The sequence below is a fragment of the Euprymna scolopes genome, chromosome 7 (genome assembly GCF_053919585.1).
Source record: "Euprymna scolopes isolate OS-2025 chromosome 7, ASM5391958v1, whole genome shotgun sequence".
In the NCBI taxonomy this organism is placed as follows: Eukaryota; Metazoa; Mollusca; class Cephalopoda; order Sepiida; family Sepiolidae; genus Euprymna; species Euprymna scolopes.
The window spans coordinates 47,515,478-47,538,161 of NC_136488.1; the positions used below are offsets into that span (position 1 = coordinate 47,515,478).

The window sequence follows — 22,684 nt, forward strand, 5'->3', positions numbered from 1 at the left end:
AAAGAGAGAGAGAGATAAGGAAAGAGAGAGAGAGATAAGGAAAGAGAGAGATAAGGAAAGAGAGAGATAAGGAAAGAGAGAGAGAGATAAGGAAGAGAGAGAGAGATAAGGAAAGAGAGAGAGATAAGGAAAGAGAGAGAGAGATAAGGAAAGAGAGAGAGAGATAAGGAAAGAGAGAGAGAGATAAGGAAAGAGAGAGAGATAAGGAAAGAGAGAGAGATAAGGAAAGAGAGAGAGATAAGGAAAGAGAGAGAGATAAGGAAAGAGAGAGAGATAAGGAAAGAGAGAGAGAGATAAGGAAGAGAGAGAGAGATAAGGAAAGAGAGAGAGATAAGGAAAGAGAGAGAGAGATAAGGAAAGAGAGAGAGATAAGGAAAGAGAGAGAGAGATAAGGAAAGAGAGAGAGAGATAAGGAAAGAGAGAGAGAGATAAGGAAAGAGAGAGAGAGATAAGGAAAGAGAGAGAGAGATAAGGAAAGAGAGAGAGATAAGGAAAGAGAGAGAGATAAGGAAAGAGAGAGAGATAAGGAAAGAGAGAGAGATAAGGAAAGAGAGAGAGATAAGGAAAGAGAGAGAGATAAGGAAAGAGAGAGAGATAAGGAAAGAGAGAGAGATAAGGAAAGAGAGAGAGATAAGGAAAGAGAGAGAGATAAGGAAAGAGAGAGAGATAAGGAAAGAGAGAGAGATAAGGAAAGAGAGAGAGATAAGGAAAGAGAGAGAGATAAGGAAAGAGAGAGAGATAAGGAAAGAGAGAGAGATAAGGAAAGAGAGAGAGATAAGGAAAGAGAGAGAGATAAGGAAAGAGAGAGAGATAAGGAAAGAGAGAGAGATAAGGAAAGAGAGAGAGATAAGGAAAGAGAGAGAGATAAGGAAAGAGAGAGAGATAAGGAAAGAGAGAGAGATAAGGAAAGAGAGAGAGATAAGGAAAGAGAGAGAGATAAGGAAAGAGAGAGAGATAAGGAAAGAGAGAGAGATAAGGAAAGAGAGAGAGATAAGGAAAGAGAGAGAGATAAGGAAAGAGAGAGAGATAAGGAAAGAGAGAGAGATAAGGAAAGAGAGAGAGATAAGGAAAGAGAGAGAGATAAGGAAAGAGAGAGAGATAAGGAAAGAGAGAGAGATAAGGAAAGAGAGAGAGATAAGGAAAGAGAGAGAGATAAGGAAAGAGAGAGAGATAAGGAAAGAGAGAGAGAGAAGGAAAGAGAGAGAGAGAAGGAAAGAGAGAGAGATAAGGAAAGAGAGAGAGATAAGGAAAGAGAGAGAGATAAGGAAAGAGAGAGAGATAAGGAAAGAGAGAGAGAGACTGACGAACTGCAATCACTTGTGCCCCCACGACGTGAGCACCCTCGACAAACCCGACAGGCTGCTAAATCCCACCCCCACACTGTAGAGATCCCTAGATGTAAAAGATCTTTTTACTCCAATATTTCTTCCCCAGAACCGCTAGACTCTGGAATTCCATTCCAGGTCCCTGCTTCCCCAACAGTACTGACGTGCAGAAGTTCAAGTGTAACGTGAACCGACACCTTGCTGCCCAAATCCCTACATAGTACCCCGGTAGTTGTTGCCCCTGATAGTAGCCCCCTACACCAAAGTGGCAATTTGCCTTGTTTGGGATGAAAATGTAATAAAAAAAAAAAAAAAATTGTTGGCCAAGGTGTGGTGGCGAATGAGAACAAAAGAAGGTTAATATCTTTTAGAGTTAGTTTTAGGAGTGCCAATGAGTTTTACAAGAGATAGGAACAGTTGCGGACAGTTTGCGTTTGCGATGGTTGACAACAGTTACAGTTGAGGAGAGGTGCAAGTTAGACACAGTGGAAGAAATGAACTGATCAACTGACCAATGACAAAGAGGCCTCAACAGACTTTTCCCCACGGTGGTCACACACACACCTCAAAAGCTCACCTGACCGCCACAGTATGTGTTTGTTATATTTTTTTATACTTGTGAACCTGTGTGAACCCTCTTGGTAGTCAAAAATATAAGAGACAACAACACGGCCAAAACGAAAAGAGAAAACAAAAGAGTATTGGAGTTGGCGATGTTGTTGAGCAGGTAGAATATTGTTTTATTACAGAACAAATACAGATCAAGATTTTAGAAACACTTATTTGAATAACAATTAATGTCCACAATTCTCGAGTATTGTAATGGTGGTTCAAATTATGCTGAAATCGCACAGGTTTTTTTCGGATATGAGTGATTTGTATCTGAACAGATTTTTTACATGCAGCAACTATTCTTTCTAAATGGTTACCCATTTAATACTGGCCAGACTCAACATTGCTTAACTTTGGTTTGTCAACGACTGTAGCTATATATCAAGTAAGTAGTTGAGTTGGTTTATCTATTTTAAGTTGTTATTATACCCATACCTGGAAAGGGAAAAATAGGAGGGTCATATCTTTTTTTTAATGGCATTATCCTATAACTGACTGTAATAGATCTGATTGGATCTAAATTTGTATTCACTAATTCCATAGTTTACATTAGTACCACTTGTGCTTCCCCATCTCCTTACCAATTGGAGAGTCTGTGATATATCTGTATTATACTTCTTTGTTTGCCCATTTCACTTTTGCTAAAAAACTACTGGGACAATCCGGCAGAAATTGTGTATGGATTTTGTTATAAGGTGCAGCGAACAAAGCATTATGGTATTTATTCAATGCATAGTTATGGATCAATAGGGATTAGTATTTAATGCAAAAATGAGCCCAAATTTAACCATATTCAATTATCAACTTAACATAAAGCACTAATTCTAAGTCAACAGGCTATAACTTTGGCTCATTTTTAACAGGCTAAAATGTGTAGTTATTTATATTTTTCCATAGTTTGTGATCTGCTTCCTTTGTTGACTCAAAGTACAGGGTAAAGCTGTGAACCTATGTTCGCACATTCACTGGTGCTATTGTCATTGGCCACTGCCATAAAAGAACTTTCCTTCCAAACAAAATCACGCCTCAAGTTTAAAACAAGGAACAATGTTTCATCTTGAGATTACAATAACATCTGGTTTCTCCACTGAACGACACATTTGAAAAAATGAACAAACATCTTCAACCAATCACAAACAGTCCATCAACTTAAGATTGAAATCCACAGAATCCCATCTGATCCACTATTCCTACTCTGTTACTATATATATATATATATATATATATATATATATATATATATATATATATATATATTATACATACAGAGTGGACCGATAAAATTGTCACCCTAGAAAAGATGACATGATTTCATTTTCACTTGATAAAAAATGTTTTTCTTTTTTTGTTGCAGACCATCTACTAGTTGGCCAGTTGTATACAAATCCCGAGAGCAATAGGCGCCATCTATCATGTCTGAAAGTGACACAATGTTAAACGAACGAGATCGGAGATGTGCCGCTGTACAACTCATGCTCTCTACCTATCCAAGTTATGACAACAGCACAATTGCCAGCATCGGACGACCCATGTGTGGTTTCAAGTGAGGGCCACATTATGTCACCTCACATCTTCAAAGTCGGCTTGAAAGTCAACAACAAAGTGTACCTAGATGTGCTGAAGAGAATGGTAACCCCCTGGTGTAATCAGGTGGCCGCTGACAGACTCTGGGTGTGGCAGTAGGACGGCATGGCTTCAGAAAGAGTGCTACGACTTTGTACCCTTCTCTCACTGTTCCCCCTCCCCCCTTGAACCTGCTGGATTGCCTCGTTTGATTATATATTGAGAACATCAACATCCCACCTGTAATATCACAGAAAACGTGCACTAACCCGAAGTCCCAGTGGCTACACTTTTATCTTTGTCTAGTAGTGTACCCTTCAAGGGTAACCAGACTCACTGGTCACTGGAATTACTGCTCTGGTGCTCAGGACACACAAAACACACAACCTTTTGTACTTTGGTTTGACGCCATATTTAATTCTTTTTTGTAGATGCTCTAGTGTCACTGATATATCACTTTTCTCATTGCAGTATAGGTTGATGGTGGTGTTGGCGCTGTATTTAAATGGGTTTTCAAATCAAACAATTCAATAATAACTCTGAAATCATTTTTTTATAAACAAGAATTATTATTCATTAGATATTCACAGCACACTGTGCAAAGCAAAGTTAATTCTTCAGGTTCCTAATGGTTTCATGGTGCAGGATGTTTTCAACTTGGGTTCATTCAGACAGCTTTTTAGTTAGGGAAGCAAGAGCTTTTCAACTTAGCTCTTTTGGGGAGGTTTTTGACCTCTGGGCAGGAACCCAAAGTGATGCATACCTTTCGATGCCAGCAAGCAAATCCTCTCTTCATTTCCAAATCACAATGGGCTTTTTTATTGAAACCTAATTCCAACCACCATCTCTTTGAGATTAGCATTTTCTCCTCTGTCATTTGGAGATTACTCTTTTCTTTCTCTATTGTTTTTCTTTTCTCCTGAATCTCTTTTTTTTTTTATCTTAAACCATATTTCTCTTTAATTCTTTTCATTTGTTTTAAAGAAGCAGTATCATCAGCTATGCTCTTCCATCTTTCAGCTTTATTTCTATCATTTAGATGGTGGCCCGACACTTAAAATAAAACATTTGGCCCAATGACTATATCTTCTTAGACAGCAGCATAGACTTCTCATCACCAATGTCAACTTCACCGAGCTCCTACCAACGCTTGTGGAAAAGGCATGCTCCTAGTTCTGAATTCGTATCAAGGTGGTGATTGAGGCTGAAGGCAGCTACATGTCAGCTCTACTACATAATGAAGTTACCTGAATTGATTTTTTCAATAAGAGTTTTAAAATAAAGCTCTAGTGTTGTTTTCTCTAAGGCAACAATTTTAGCATTCTACCTTGTATGTATGTATATATATATATATATATATATATGTGTGTGTGTGTGTGTATGTATGTGCATCACTATCATTTGAGTTAGGCCATACAGGTAGTCTACTTGAAAATGTTAGAATGTTTTATGGCTGGGTATAAAAACATTTTATGGAAATCACACAGACAAGGCGTGAAGCCACTTGCTGTAAGAAGCTAACAAGAATGAAAAATAATTATCGCAAAGACGGAGATCACTAGACCAACAAGTCCAATAAGCTGGAACAAAGGAAGTGGGAAACAGGTTAGACAATTCTGAAGAACACATGCCATAATAGTATTTATATATATAAAAAAAAAAATAGACTAGCAACATCAATGTCCAGGATGTTTATCAAAGTTTCAAGTGATTTTATTTCTCAACATGAACCCCCATTTTAAAAAAAAGTTTCAAATCAAATTCTGGGTGGTCAAACCAAGTTGATATTTTTACCATCACTGGCCTATCATCTGCACCATATATCTCTGCATTCTCCTAAACATGCAGAATTGTGTATGTTTAAAAACTTTAAATAATAGTTGGTTGGTTGTTTTTGTTTTACAGCATATCAACCATTTTCGGAGTTATTTAATGCCAAATCCAGTAATCTTGGAAAAGTTTTTTTCAAATATTTATTGCTGGAGTTTGGTTGATTTGTTTCATGATATATCAACCTTTTTCAGACTAATGCAGAATTCAATTTGTTGCATTTTTGATCAAGATCCAGTATCTTCAGACAGCCTGATCACATAGCACCAAATGTGCTAACAAGTATTACTGCTCTGGGCCAAAATGGACCTGAGAGCAATGGTAACTAGGGGCAACTCCACATTTCCCAGAGTCCCCAAATGGGGCCTCAACACTTGGTGTCTTAAGGTTATATCCATGATTTTATATACACTAGTTTACCACAGACAAGCAGAAACTTGCATTCAAGGAAAATGATATTACATGTGATAGATGGAAAGGGAAATAATCAGTAATGCTTGTACAATGTATATGTTGAGAAATGAGAAATATGCTGAAAATTTGTTGATTCTTTTTTCTGTTCATAAAAAAAAAAAAAAAAAAAAAAAAAAAATGAACGTTTGTAAAAAAACAAATATAACCGTTATTTTTATAATTACTGTTTCCACTTCAGTCATGGTTGCCCATCTTCATGGAGCGAGAGAGATTCCTTCACCTAAGAATTTAATAAACATAAGATACCGTAAAAAAAATCAATTAAAAACAAAGGAGTAACCAGAATTTAAGTGAAAACAGCAGTTAAAGATAACATTGTATGTGATATATATAGTCCTGCTGCCATACCCAAGTCTGCCAGCGACCACCTGATTGCACCAAGGGATCACCACACTCTTCAGCACATCCAGGTACAGTTTGGTGTTGACTTTCAAGCCAACTTCAAAAGATGTGAGGTGGCATGATGTGGCCCTCACTTGAAACCACACCAAAGACCATAACTGTTACTGGAAACTTTGTTTTAATTATCCTGGGCATGTACCTGTTTTTCATGGCAATCTAGCGATGCATTTTGAAGGTGATGACAATGGTCCTGTTGTCATAACTTGGATTGATAAAGAACATGAGTTGTACAGCAGTGCATCTCCGTTCATTAAACATTGTGTCACTTTCAGACATGATAGAAGGCTCCTATCGCTTTTGGGATTTGTACACAACTAGCCAACTACTAGATGATCTGAAAAAAAAAAAAGAAAAAAAAAAGAAAAAAAAAAAGAAAAAAAAAAAAAGCCTATCACAATGCAAAAAATGGTGTTGAGACGGGAACATAAAACAATTTTCTTCTTTTTTTTTTGAAATCTGTGTAGGACAGTAATGTTTTATGGTTACACCGCAATAAATATCAATGGTGCTTGCAGCAAATGGAATAAAATTAAAATTATTTTATTTAACTACTTATGTTTTTATGGATGGTAACTGCGAGTCTACAAACTAAGCCAAGTATGTTATTAAATTCATTTTTTTTCTTATATTATCCATTTAATATTTATAATTAATTTATTAAAATTTGTTTTTAAAAGTAATTATTAAGCTTGTTATTTTATTACTATATTTTATTATTATTGAATGTTTTATGACAATTTTTTGTTAGGAAAAATAAAATTAATATTATAAAAAGAAAAATTCAATAATAATGTATTGTGATAGTCTTCTAATACTTTTCTATATAAATATAACTGTCTTTTTATGTCAGTAACTTGGTTGGTTCAGTAAACCTGACTTATTATTAAAGATTCATTAATGGTTTCTAGAGCTTTCTGCAATGATATTTTTGACCAATCAGATATGACCTTTTCCTAAGGGAAGGTGAACGTATCAGATTTAAAATTTGTATTAAATTTGTGTTTCTCTATCAGAGATTCGAAAATCCCCTTTGTTTATAGACTTAACTGAGCTTCCTCATGCATGGAGTATTGTTACCACATCTGGGCTTGTGTATCTCTCCCTTTTAGACAAAAAAAAATAAATAAATAAAAATAAGAATAAAAAAAAAATGGAGTCTCTAATCTAATAGGTCCTGTACTACCAACCAAACTCCAAACCCTGTCCTGTCGCTGAAATATTGCACCCCTGTGCCTGTTTTACAAATATTTTAATGAAATCTGTTCTGATGAACTCATTGCACTTACATCTCCTTGATGCACATACACAGGACAAACTTGTCTATCAGAAAAATCCCACCTCTTCACTGGATGTCGGAAAGCCTTCTACTCTATTAGTTTCTTCCCTCAGACTGCTAGACTTTGAAATTTCTCCCATTTCCTGCTTCACTGACTGTATTAACCTGCAGAAGCTTAAATGTAATGTGAACAAACATCTCCTTACATAGTCCCAAACAGTAGCCTCTTACATCCAAGTGGCAATATGCTTTGTTTGAAGTGAACAACAGTGAAAAAATAAAATATAAAAATAAGAACATGAAGATAGAAAACGACCACATAATGTTGTATACATGCGAGTAGCACTACGATGAACAAATCCTTTGATCCCAGCAGATTATCTGGACATCATTTCATGATCAAATATGTTCATTCAATCTGTGCATCTGATGATGAAAATGTTATTTCAAACCGAAATGTGATTGACGAATATAATAATTTATAAAGATGCAAGGTGGCATGTATCTCTTATCATCTGAATTAATTAAAGGTAGACCAAGATGCAGATAAAGTATACTTACTGCTATTAGTCGAGTCCTAAATTTCTTTCCTGGAACCCGACAAATATAATGGTACGGTTCCAAGAGAATCTGCAGAAAAAGTCAAATTTTAGTCAAATATTCTTTCATAGCTTTTTCCAAATTTAATTTTGTACATATAGTTTGATAAATATAAGTAGAGATAATAAACCAAACCTATATACAAGTAGTAGTAGTAGTAGTAGTAGTAGTAGTAGCAATAGCTTGTTACGTACAGTGAAAAGTATTAGGATATTTTATATTTAACTAGCTGTACCTACCTAGTGTTTTTTACTTGTAATTTTTTCACCTAGTTGACTAGACTCCGAACTAGATAAGATCAGAGAAATATTCATTAATAATGATTATCAAGAAAACTTTATTAATGATTGTATTAATAAAAAGATTGCAAATTTCAAATCCACTAAAATATTTGAGCCTTTAAAATGCCCCGTTTATTTAAAATTAACATGGATAGTGGATAATAGTATAAAATCGACTAAACAGATTGTTAGAAGTATTATTAATTGCTCCTACTATGTTTCCTTGTATTTAGTATGTATTATGAGACCTGTCTTTCTTTCTTTTCGCAAAGATAATTTGCCTTACATCAACAACAGTAACATTGTTTATCAATTTAAATGCCAGGGTGATGCCGATTATATGGAGCAAACTTCTTTGCATTTGCAGACTCGTATAAAGCAGCACGTTTCATCCTAGATTAGACAGGGAAGGATAGGATCTGCGAGCGTCCCTTGTCTTGCAACTTTGGACTGGTATTGGCTAGCATTTGGTTGAGAATCCATGTTGCACCAGAAATATAAAATAGTGGTTTGAGGTATTACATACGAGGGGTGTGCAATAAGTAATTCCTTTGACCCACTTCCAGTTGTCTGATCTAGCTGAAATTTTGCATGTGCAATGACTTATATCTCTACAGATTATGTGAAAAATTACAGCTCTGAACTAATTGTGGTTTCTGTTTTACAGGTGTTTGATCTGAGTCAGGTGTGAAATGGAGCCAGTTGAATGTCGAGCAGTGATCCAGTTTTTGTATTTGAAAGGACGCACACCACAGGAGACTTTTGATGAAATGAAAGAAACTTATGGTGATAATGCCCCATCATATGACCTTGTAAAACGCTGACATCATGAATTCAAACATGGCTGGAAGTCTGTGGAAAAAGCTCCCAGACCTGGTTACCCCCACTTCTGCCATTGATGAGGCATCTGTCTGTCAAGTTGAGGCTGCCATTTTGGAAGATCGGTGCATTACTATTCGCCAAATAGCCCAAGATTAGTACAGGGTCTGTGGAAACTATCATTCATGACCATTTGCATATGCATAAGGTGTCTGCCAGATGGATTCCCAGGTTGCTCACACCATTCCCGAAGCTGAACGCGTTGAGTGCTCGAGGATGAATTTGGAGATGTGCCAAGTAGATGAGTCAAAGTTTTTCAAAAGACTGATTACACAGGATGAAACCTGAGTCCATCACTATGATCCAGAGACCAAAACCCAGTCAATGCAATGGAAGCATATGGACTCACCACCTCCAAAGAAGGCAAGGGTGCAGCCCTCTGCTGACAAGGTCATGCTCACAGTCTTCTGGGACCAGAACGGAGTACTGATGACAGATTTCCTGGCAAAGGGTACCAAAATTATAGGAACCTATTATGCTTCACTTTTGAGGAAATTAAGGGAAGCTATCAAAATCAAGAGGCGGGGAAAGATCAGCAAAGGTACCCTCCTCCTGCAGGACAACGCTCCGGTCCACATGTGGTTATGAAATCCTTCCCGATCCTCTCTACTCTCCTGACCTTGCACCCTCTGACTTTCACCTCTTCCCAGCCATGAAGTTGTTTTTGAAAGCGTTTCCCAGATGATGCAGCCTTGATTTCTGAAGTCACATCATGGTTGAAGGACCAACCTGGGGTATTTTACAAAAACGGTCTCCAGAGCTACATCAAATGATGGGAGAAATGCATAACTCTGGGTGGTTCCTATGTAGAGAAAGACTAATAACTGTGCCAAGTTTCGTTGCTCTACTGCTATGGGAAGTGGGTCAGGGGCATTACTTATTGCACACCCCTTATAGAGCAGGTTCCAAAAATTATTTTAAAATTTTGGAATCTGTCTATTGCAATTCAAAAACCTTTGTGCCAGCAGAAGGAGTCGATAAAAGTGTTAAATCTTTTTGGGGAACTTTGACCTTCTCCCCTCCGTTTCTTTTTCTCATATGTGATGCCATTTTAATCATCTTACACATATATGCCAATTAAATTATTTTAACCATCTTTTCGCAATTTAAAATTCCCCCAATGCTCTTTATTTTTGCTAACAATATTTTTCATTGTATGCTAGATTCTCTACTTATGAAATGATAGCTGAAAGAGCTCTCAAGAGATTTCCACCCATCTTGTTTAAACATGTTTTTATATATATGAGTAGTGGTAACATATCAAATACATATATAAAATTTTATTAAATACATAAGATGCATAACAAAGTAAACATTATTAATCAATTGACGATCAGCAAATGAACACTGATGCAGAATGTTAAAAGTAACTCAAAAAATAGCATGATACTTGTTAAAACTGTAAAATTCAAAATTTATAAAGATTAAACACTGACCTTCTCAATAGCAGGATCTATATTTCCCAGGGAATTCTCACAAGTATCACAAGAAGAATCTGAAGTCTATAAAAATAAAAAGAAAAAGAAATTTGTAAAATTCGCTTAACATTTGAAAAGTTTAAATATTGTTGAAAGTGGAATTAAGTTACCTTTTGAGATGTGTTCTCAGTACTTTTAGCTTGTTCGCGGGTTGGATTATGCAAGGAATCACACATGGTCTACAAAGAATGAAAAAAAATAATATAAAATAGTCAACCATAGCAAAGGGCAACCCAAAGGCTTCCTTTTCGTTAGTTATTAGACTGAGATGTACAGGAGAGTGCCATTCTTTTCTTAGGATTACTGCACTTATCCTTGATCCTCACTTTATAATGCTTAGTGTTTAAAAAAGGGGCCCATTAAGTACGATTTTTATTTAAAGTATGACTGAAGATTGAAGACTGGTCTCTCAGCCCATTAATAAAGACTCTTACCATTATGTCAAATGGAGCTGGCCTATTTGGCAAAGAATAAAATTCTGTGAATATAACTTTATAAATGCGGATCAGAAGGGAAAAAATGAATAAAAAGCAATGCAGATAATAATAAATTAATAAAACAGATAAAAGAGAGAAACAAAACAATAATATGGGTGACATTATAAAAAAAGAAATTGGCGATGGGGGGGGGGACAACAGAATTTGCTAATTTTATCTTTATTATCAGCTATTACTGTCTTTATCAATGTTGTTATAATAGGATCCCTCCCTATTTGCCTCTCTCCACAGTGTGAAGTTAAAACAAGGTCGTTTTTTTTTTTAATATGAAGAAAATTCAGCTGCCAAAAAGAAGCAAACAGGATTAGGACAAAAATTAAAATTGCCTTAGTCTAGAAGGATTTTCTCCCTGTGACTTTGGTGAGAAGAGATATTTTGAAAAATTTATTTATTCATGAAAAATACAAAATTAAATTAGGCACTAGGCCATTCAAAAGTGTTGGGGGGGGGGGTCTATGGTCATCTTTGTCACTGTACCTTATATATGTTTATCATTTTCCTAGCTAGAATCTTCAATCACCATAATATTACATTCAGTCCAGGTGTCAACCTACTTAAGGTTCCTAAGTTGATTTTATTAAATAAATATGAACATAAATAGTTTTTATTAAAATAATTTCATTGGTTGGCATGGGTAAAAAACAAAAAATACAAACAGACGTTAGTAAGACCCACCTAACCCTGTCTGAATGATAGATCGCTCACTGTTTTCTGGCTAGATTGGAACTGAAAACAAAGAGGTCAATCTCTCAGTGGGTCTGAAATCTAGACAGGAAAAGAAAAAATAGAGTTGGGGAGTATGTGATATCCTTTCATGAGTGCAATTTGGTGGGAGGCCAGGGGGTGAAAAAAAAAAAAATGGGAGCAGGCAGAGGTCATTCATTTGCCTAGCTAAGAAACTAAGAAAGCTTATCTTAAAGGACCTGGAACCACGTGTGCTATGCTCAAGCAAGAAACATGTACTCAAACTGCATACACAAGCTCGCTATTTTAATCCATCTTCTTTCAAAAGCCACAGGGTGTAATCTCTTCTTATTACATCCGATTTTGATCTTCAATTGGTGTTTGAAGAACATGATCAGATCCTGATTAGAAAAAGATTCAAACCTCTCTCCCCGGTTCTCAGTTGGACGCAATGTCCACACCACGATTCTCACTACGACCAAGATCGTGTGAAACACCATCCATTTCTCCCTGTACTACAGCAGCCCGATGTTGTGGATGATGTAAGATATGTTCAGTAGAAAAGGATGCTTGGGATTGATAAGAGTTGTCACCTCATTGACACACCCTCAGTACCTCTGGAGTTTGCTGCATTCAAAGAAAGTGTGTTCTGTTGTTTCTACTGCTGGAGTTCCGCAATGAGGACAACCGGGTGAATCCACTTATCTGGAATTGTGTAATATGATATTGAGGGGTAACTCACTCCAGGTCAATCACGAGGCCAAGGAAAACTCAGAGTTGCTGAAATGACTTGAACCCAGCCCCCAACTTTACTGGGAGTGAATCCTCTTCCGACGACCCCAACTGCCTGACAAGTGGATTGTCGGTGCCCCTCCCCTCACTAATTACCTTTGGAGTTCTTTTCTCGAAGTTAAAGAAAAGTCGCTGGACCTTGGGAGCTTCTTGACTGTGGCTCGGTACTCTCTGAGGCACTGTGTGTCTACAGTGATCGAACAACAGACAATGTGGCTATCATACTAAATGTTTTGGTTTTGATTCTAACTGATGGCACTGAAGTCATTTATTTTTAAACTATTGAAATCAGTACTATATTTTAGGTACAATATAATATTTAATACAGAACAAGCTCTGGATTAATAAATATGAAATTTGCATGAATTAAAATATATTTAAGGATAGTTTACAACCAGGCAAGACTGGGTGCTAGTAATAATATTCCTTTGTTTTTGTTCACTTTTTATAATACTGTAATTATCACAAATGGTTATGTTTCCAACCCGTTTCCCTGACCAGCAAGAACAACACGCATCACTTCTAGATCTGTTTCTGACCACAGTTCCCGAGGAGTGTATAACAAATGCTGATAGCCCACTCGGGAACGCTGATCATGCAGTGATAATGGTCGAAATCGCCCTAAACTCTAGACCCAAAACTGAAGAGCCAGTGCTCAAAACAACGAGATATTATAAAAAGGCTGACTGGGAAGCCATCAGAGATCTTATCAGAGATGCCCCATGGGGAAATATTTTTTCTCTTCCTGCTGAACAGTGCGCAAATGAGACCACTGAATGGTTCAAAAAAGCAATTGAAGCACATGTTCCCATGCGGAAATTTTATAGCAAGGCCCACTGTCCCCAATGGTTTACTTCTACTTGCACAACTGCCATTGCTCAAAGGCAGTACGCATACCGCAGATTTAACTGACATAAGTCCAGTTCAAACAGACAGAAGTATATAGAAGCTAGAAGTAACGTTAAGAAAGAAATTGCGACAGCCAAGAGAGAATTTACTGAAACCACTAAAAAAACGCATCGAAGCACAAAAATTAGGAACTCGTGACTTCTGAAAAATCTACAACAGTGTAGTAAATAATGGCTAATCAACAATCACAAGGGTTTTTGTTCAACAACCAACAAGGCTAATATGCTTGCCAGTCGGTTTGCCTCAAACTCCACACTGGACCCTTCCAACCACCCCCTGCCTGACTTTCCTTTGCAGACAGACGCCACGCTAGACGATCTAAAAATCACCCCTGCTTAGGTACATGGTATCAAAAAACCTTGACACTTCAAAAGCATGTGCACCTGATCTCATCCCAGCTGTGCTATTAAAAAAGTGCTCAGCCGAAGTAGCTCCAGTTCTCTCCAAACTCTACAACAAATGCCTAAATGAATCATGCTTTCCGGGCTGTTGGAAAACTGCTTCTGTGGTACCAGTATTCAAGAATTCTGGCAAAAGAACTGACCCATCAAATTATCACCCCATTAGCCTCCTCCCACTTTTCACCAAGATATTTGAGACCATAATTAACCATGCTCTAGTCCGTCACCTTACAGATACTAAACTTCTGACTGACAAACAATATTGATTTAGACAAGCCCGTTCCACAGCAGACATCCTCACTGTAATCTCTGAACGTATATACCATTCACTGGACAAAGCGGGGGAGGGCAGAGCGGTAGCTCTAGATATATCTAAGGCTTTTAACAGGGTATGGCATGAGGGTCTCCTCAGGAAAATTAAATCATATTGTATCACTGGTAGAATACTTAACATAATTAAATCCTTCTTAGATAAGAGAAAAATCCAGGTTGTCCTCGATGGTCGTACATCTAAAGTGTGATATAAATGCGGGAGTGCCTCAGGGGTCTATCCTTGGACCTCTATTGTTCCTAATATTTATTAATGACCTCCCCGACAAAACTGCCTTTGAGATGGGTATATATGCTGATGACACCACACTCCATAACAGGCATGACAGGAAAACAAATGAACACATATCTAAAGAAATGGTAAAAACACTAGAGGATGACCTCCAATCTGTAGTGGAATGGGGATAAAAATGGATGGTCACATTCAATGCTGCCAAGACTAAACTGGTTTCCTTCAATAATTACAAGAAACCCTCTCTGCCACCAATAGCAATGGCCAGTGACTCCCTGTCTGAGAGTACATCTTTCAAACTGCTTGGCCTAACGTTCACAGGAAACATGAGTTGGAACAATTATATTGAAAACATTGCCAGGGCTGCTGCGAAGAAGGTAGGCTCTCTCTACTGTACTAGACAACTACTGACACCTGAAAGTATCCTGTACCTCTATAAGGCCACCATTCGCCATGTATGGAGTATTGCTGTCACATCTGGGCTGGTGCATCTGCTGCTAATCTCTCGCTCCTAGACAAGGTTCAAAAGAGAGTCGCCAATCTGATAGGCCCTGAACTGGCATCTAAGCTTCAGCCTCTGTCCCATCGACGAAACGTTGCATCCATCTGCCTGTTCTACAAGTATTTTAATGGTGAATGCTCTGACGAACTGCAGACACTTGTGCCCCCACGACATAGACACCCTTGACAAACCCGACAGGCAGCTAAATTCCACCCCCACACAGTAGAGATCCCTAGATGTAGATCTTTCTACTCCAGTAGTTTCTTCCCCAGAACCGCTAGACTCTGGAATTCCATTCCAGCTCCCTGCTTCCCCATGCAGAAGTTCAAGTGTAACGTGAACCGACATCTTGCTGCCCAAATCCCAACATAGTGTCCCAGTAGTTGCTGCCCCTGATGGTAGCCCCCTACACCAAAGTGGCAATGTGCCTTGTTTGGGGTGAAAATGTAATAAAAAAATAAAAAATAAAAAAAATTATGTTTCTTGTTGTCATCCCAGTCTCTGTCCATCAAGTTGTTTCATGAAAATTCCATGAAGATTGAATCTCTTACCGCAATAAAATTATATGTATAAATTTGTGTTTAGCTATGCGTTTTCTTCTGTTTGTGTACATCACTTGAGATGGTGCACGAGGAGAGCTTATCTTGAACCAGACATGTCACAAAGGTCGTAAATTTCATGGCTGACATATCACGATATATCTTTTCTTTATTCACGTATGGCGAATGTCGATACACAAAACTGAAGATTCCATACAGAGGACTACGCCCAATTCTTGTCTCTCCTGGATCATAAGACATGCTAGAAAATTACTCACATCTGGCATCAAATCCTATATATCTACAAAGCCACCTTTTGCTCATGCATAGAGTTGTTACATAAGGGTTGTTACATAAGGGCTGTTGCATCTCCCACTCCATCTTAGATAGGGTCCAAAAAATAGTCTCCAATCTAATAGGTCCTGCACTACCAACCAAACTCCAACCTGTCCCATCACTACAATATTACATCCTTGCACCTGTTTTTTTACAAGTACTATAATAGAATGTGTTCTGATGAACTCCTAGCACTTGTGCCCCCTTGATGTAAATATCTCCACTTAAACCGACAAGCAGTAAAATCCCACCCTAGATGCTGGAAAGCCTTCTACTCTAATAGTTTCTTCCTTCAAACTGCTAGACATTGGAATTCCCTCACAATCTTCTGCTTCTGACTGTATTTACATGCAAAAGTTTAAATGTAATGTAAACAGACATCTCGCTGATCAACTCCTTACATAGTATCGCTGTAGATATGATCCCAAATAGTAACCCCTTACATCCAAGTGGCAGTGTCCTTTAAGATGAATAAGAGTTATTGAACTTAATTGGAGATGGTTAAGTGTAAGATGGTAGTGTAGTATTCATTAATGATGGAAATTGAGTATAATTTGATCATTTAAGGGGACGGCTCAACAAAAATTTGAACTTGAAGACAACCATATTGTAATTGGATGGAAATCAGGCAAACAGAACAGAGTTTCACAAGTGGGCAGTTCTAGGAAAGAAGCTTTGTTCATAGAATCTGCATTTAGATTTAAGCACAGATAGAGAGTGAGGGAAATTGTTCATAGCGGTTGTAATTAATCGAGTGTTTCTTGTGAAAGTCTAGCAAGGGGGAACCATAGATTGAAGCTTTTTCAATAAACAAACTATTTATAATAAACTAAACCTTGTTAATGTTCTGATTAAATGAATAGAAATGTACATTTAAATGCAAAATTTAACAGTTTAAAGACCAAACAAGTGCAGAATTTCTTTGAATAAATAAACATATTTATTTATTAAAATTAAATTTAGTGTTTCAATTCATAACAATCTTCATCAGGAAAATTCATTTTTTTTTTTCTTTTTTATGCGCTATGGTGATGGTAATGCTTAGTACATCTTCAGGTGTTGGTGAAGTATAAGGTTTAAATGTCCAATACAATGTAAGGCGTCGGTTGAGCATGTACATGTTAAATAACAGAAAATCCACTGTTAATATTGGAATACAAAATTTAACTCTTTAAAGACCAAACAAATGCAAAACCTCTTTCAATTAATAAACTAAATTAATAAATAAACATTTATTTATTAAAATTTAATTCGATATTTCGAATAACTGATGAAGATTCTGTTATGAACCAAAATACAAATACATAAAGTACATTTGTACGAAATTTTATAAAAATCGACCCAGCCGTTGCAGAGTCTATAGGGAACAAACTTGCACACACAAAGTTCTTTTTATATAATAGTAGAGAGTATCAGTTATTAAGATTAAGCCTCCTCTTCATTACTCATAAAAAAATTAAATTTGTATGCATGATCATTCATTCGTTTCCTTATTACTATTAGTTATTATTAGACCACTTTTCTTTGCTGCTTAAAATAAATTTACAAACGTAATTATTGGAGCAAGCTGAATACCCCTACATTCACTTTTTTATACAGAAGAAACAATTTTAATTTAAAAAGGTGTGATAAAGAGTATTTGAGATTTTACGTTCATTAAATTGACCATGCATATCATGTTTTTTTTTTATGGATTGTGATTAATAAAAAAAAAAAATCATGATGCTACATCAATGTATTATAACATGGCTATGTTTTATCATTTTATATAACTTTTTCCAAAGTTGTTTCTCCACCGTTTTATTATTTATTATTTATCTTCAGTGATGTGCATATTTTCACATAAACACAGAATTCAAAGAAGTAACATAGCCGTGAATGATGTTGAATAAATTTGTAGATTAAAACCCTCTGACAAATTTTGCCTGCCAACCAAAAAATTAAATTGTAATGCATCAAGTGCACGTGAAAGTCAAATTACAACGTAATATCAAGGAAAATAAATATTTTACTTGCTTTAGATTTATAATTTAAATAAATTTCAGAGCTAAAATCCATCCTCAGTATGTTGTTTTCCTTCTTTTTCTTTCTCCAACTTTACAACATGGCAAGAAAGAAGAGAAAAAAAAAGAAAGAAAACATACTGCAGATGGAGTTTAGCTCTGAAATATATTTAAATCAAATTTCAAGCAAGTAAAACATTTGTTTATTTTCCTTAATATTATGTTGTGATTTGGCTTTCAAGTGCACTTGATGCATATTTTATTTTATTCAAATTAAATCAACGTTTCTATAGTGGAACTCACACACTTGATGTAAATTGTACTTATTTTAGGTGATTATATGTGAACACACTGAAATGGACATTCTCATGTACAATACTAGGTGTTATTGTCAATTAACACCCTGTACTAAATACCCCCCCCCATTCTTTCCAAAATGAGATTTTATTTATTTTACGTAATTGATTTGCAATAATTCCAGTTAACACCCATGTAAAAATGCAAATAAGTTTGTTTTTATTAATACTTTTTCATTCCAGACATATTGTCACTTGGACATAAGGGGTTTCTGATCATGGCTAACAGGAAAGTCATGTAGCAAAATATTTGTTTACATTACATTTAAACTTCTGCATGTTAGGAAAGCAGGAAACATGGAGCAAATTCCAAAGTCCAGCAGTTAAAGAGAAAAAAAATAAATAAATAAATAAATAAAATAAAAAAACAGAAGGCTTTCCAACATCTAGGGACCTCAACAGTGAAGATGTGGGATTTTGCTGCTTGCCAAGTTAGTTAGGTGTATATACGTTGAGGAAGCACAAGTACTATGGGATCATCAGAGCATATTTCATTAAAGAACTTGTAAAACAGGTACAGGAATGCAACATTGTGGTGATGAGACGGAGGTTGGAGCTTGACCGAGAGTGCAGAACCTATTAGATTTGAAACTCTTTTTTTTTAGCCCTGTCTAAGAGGCTTGCTGCAACTAAGAAATATTTAAAATGGTGAGGAGAAACCAAACAAGAAATTGGAATTAAGTATGATCTAGAGTCTTGATCACACAGAATTTGATTTTTCCTTAGAAAAGTTAGTATCTCTTTAAAAATAAAGCTCATGAAGGAGTAATATTCCTTCAGATATGTTCCAAAAGATTGTAGCATCCCCTGGTATTTTTATGTCCATAGATTGACAGCAGATTAACCTTGTCAAGTGGTTAACTGAGTGGTTTGATACAAATGACCTGAATATCTATATATTCCAGTTAGTTTTTGAGCATCTCACGGTCAGTCGGGTTTATATGTCACTCACAGACAGACGGACTCTTAGGCTGTTAGTTAATGGATTGTGTTTGATTGGACTTGTGTTTTGATTTGGTCGGGCTAAGAATTCTCATTTGCAAGTCTGTTGTTTGGTAGAAGAAAACAAGTATTATTGTAACCTTCAAAAATATAAAACTTTGTTATTTTAAATTGAAGTTGTAATTTTATTTTGAAGACAAATTCTTCTGCACTGTTGCTGCACTGACTGGAGACCACACAATTGACATTGCAATTGTGGGAACCGAGCAATTATTTAGACCAGCATAACAAGCTGACAATCACGGGGTTTGTAATGCATGCATATAGATACTTGTTCACACCATTTGTTATTGTTGGTAAACAACCACTTTTAATGACTTGTGTGAAAACTCCTAGTGAGTAAAATAATAATAAAGTTGCAAATCCTTAGAAAATCCAGAAACAAATAAACCGAAATTTTTTCCACATATCAAAAGTCACCACCAAATACATAAACAAAATTGGCAATGAAGCCACTTGTGTACGGTATGGACTAATTTGTCACTGAAATCGTTTCATCAAAAGGTAATAACCTTTTATAACTTAAAGCAATTAATGATTGGTTGTGATGGATGAGGATGGGTGAAATTCTTATACTTGATTAGAAATATTAATTCCTTCTTCTGCAGATGGCACATAAAAAACTACGCATTCTTTTTTTTTTTTTAGTTAAGACATTTTCTTCACTACAAAGAAACATTTACTGTAAACATGTTTTACTGTGCAATGTGAGTGGCAGACAATCTAGTGATAGATGCTTGGTTAAAGGCAAAGAGATGAAAATATCTCTGTCCAGAGTCAAACCATTCAAGATATCCTCTGTTTGAAAAAGAGTCATTTAATAAAAACATCATGCTGAGATTGGCCTTTGTGGAAAAAGTAATTTCCCTAGATAGGCTCTAGACAAAACCTCTATGAATAGAGATAGTCCTACAGAGTCTTCAGTGGATCTCTGGAGCAGCCAACATTGAGGCAAACAAACAGTGGCCATTAAAAAAGGGTGCAAAGATCCCAGGAGAATAGAAGGAAGGAGAGACGGTCACAGACATCCTCTTCCCTCTGGCAGAGGAGGAAGAAAAGTTGAATATTTGAAGCAGGCAGTTGGTTTTCAGGAGAGCTACAGAATAGTTGGGCGAGTGTGCCTCTCCAAGTTGGCTGGGTTCCTAGGGGCTCACAGTAAAGGATTGTGTCGATTCTTATGCATTTTGGTTTTGTCAGGTAAGGACCTGATGCTGCAAGTCTATTATTCAATTAAGTATACAGGTACCTCTTGTAATCTTCAAAAATAATGAACACCCTATTATTTGTTTATAAGCTGGATTTTTGGTTTTGCTTGGTATGACGATTCTTCATTGTAGTACTGACTGAATAGATTGATGAACAACATGCAGAATGATCACGTCAGCATAACCAGAACACACGAGTATGTTCACACTACATGTCGTGGTAAACATACGAGATGTAACTAATCATAAAAATACTCACAGGTTTTTTTGGAATATAACTTTCATTCAAACGATTTTCTTCTACACTACGTTTTGGAGTTGTCATTCTTCGATCATCTTCCGGCATCATTTCTTCCGAGTGGATCGACAATGGCAGGTCTTTTTTTGTTTCTAGCTCTTTTTACTTTTCTACTTCATATATATTGTTTCTGTTCCGTGGAATACCTGAAGAAAGAAAATTGGAAATATCAAAGTGGTTTAAAAATATAAAGGCATTAATTTACATATGAAAGGAGTGGTTGCATTAAAGATGAATTTTGGAGAATAATGCGTCCAGTGTTTGGCAGTACAGAGAACAAATCAAAGTCAAGTTGTGCTAATAACACGAATGTTGTGGGAGTACTACCTATATAAATTGAAATATACCCAATCATAAAAATGTAGTAGAATGAGGTAGAAATCTAAGTTACTACATGGCAAAGAGAGAGAGAGAGAGAGAGTGGGTATTTATTTGCTCCCCCACCGAGCAAATTAGGCACAAGGCCAATTTTTAATGTGAGGAGTGAAGGGAAGGGAAAAAGAGGACCAGCTCCCGAGAGGTGGGAAATGGGAGCTGGTTAAAGGTCAGGTATGTGGGGTTGCCCCCACATCTGGTCTTTGCTTGCAGTATCTGTCGGAACAGATACTACACTTTGATCTTGTCGCCCGGGCCCCGGAGGGCGCGCGGGCAGTGAGAGAGACAGAGAGAGAGAGAGAGAGAGAGAGAGAGTGAGAGAGGATAAAGAGAAAGGCCTTTTCTCTCCTTTGCTCAAAACCCTCAGATGAAAAGTCCATTACTCATTTCACCATATCTGAATTCAAGACTTAACACACTAACTTATTTACCTGCTACATTCTTATTTTGGAAATAGGCGTTTTGTTTATTTTGTATTTGAATTTTTCGTCTTTTCCAAATTTTAAATCGGCTACTATTTCAGAACATCATCGTATTTCAATAAACAGTAAAATTGTTTCAAACTCTGAACAGTCTGTTAAAACTAATTCGAGCCATTAGTCAGTTTAAATAGGAGAATAGAACATGGTCCTTGGGTTTCCTTTTGGCAACCTCATAACTCTCACTTCGCTTATCATAAGCAATGTTTCTGACAAAGGAGAAAGAATTCCTGCGTGATTAGTAATGAAAATATTATTTCAAAATTAAATGCAACCAACAGAAATCTTTTTATAGTGATAATGTGAAAGTTATTTCAGAAAATATGTTGTATATTGATGATGTAGTACTTGCCTGTAAAATAATAGAATACCTACTTGCTAAATTAAAGACTTAGAGGAATGTAATGGAAAGTACAGGTTTGGAGTTGAATGTTACCAAAACTAAAGTGATGATCAGAATAAGAAAAATATTTTATGAACATGAAAACCTATGAAGACATTTTGTATAACAGGAGATTTTTTTTTTTAATCATGTTCACCTCCAGACAATGCATATTGCCACTTGAATATAAGAGGTTACTATTTTGGATCATGATTAAAGGAAACGACCGAGATGTCTGTTTACATTACATTTAAATTTCTGCATGTCAGTACAGTCAAGGAGGCAGGAAATAGGGAAAAAATTTCAAAGTCTAGCAGTCCAAGGAAAAAAGCAATTAAAATAAAAAGCTTTCCAGCATCTAGAGACCGTTACACTGAAGGGGTGAGATTTTTTTTTTTTTTACACAGTGGTCACCACCTATCAAGGCCCGGAAGCCACTCAGGGATAAGGGTTATTGCAAGTACATTACGTTAGTGTGGAGATTTGATGAAGTGTTTACTTAAGGGGGCGGTTCATTAGGAATTTGTTAACGTTGGACTTGAACACATCCAAGTTGTAGTTTTGTTGGTAAAACAGTTTGTTGGGGGGGGCATGTACATTGAGGAGGCACAAGTGCGAGACGTTCAAAGTACATTCCATAAA

At 36.4% G+C, this 22,684-nt stretch overlaps 1 protein-coding gene across 8 annotated transcripts in view; it reads right to left on the reverse strand.

Moving 5' to 3' along the window:
- The window catches only part of LOC145279708 (geranylgeranyl pyrophosphate synthase-like), a 200,435-nt gene that overhangs the window by 41,146 nt on the left and 136,605 nt on the right, over window positions 1-22,684 (reverse strand). For all 8 annotated transcript variants that reach the window (XM_080130990.1, XM_080130994.1, XM_080130989.1 and 5 more), the window contains exons 2-5: window positions 20,768-20,952; window positions 10,831-10,899; window positions 10,679-10,744; window positions 8,044-8,112 (exon numbers count right to left, since the gene is read on the reverse strand). In XM_080130990.1, coding sequence (XP_079987116.1) covers window positions 8,044-8,112; window positions 10,679-10,744; window positions 10,831-10,899; window positions 20,768-20,857 — 294 coding nt within the window. In that variant the 5' untranslated portion in view covers window positions 20,858-20,952. The remainder of the gene's footprint in view (window positions 1-8,043; window positions 8,113-10,678; window positions 10,745-10,830; window positions 10,900-20,767; window positions 20,953-22,684) is intronic.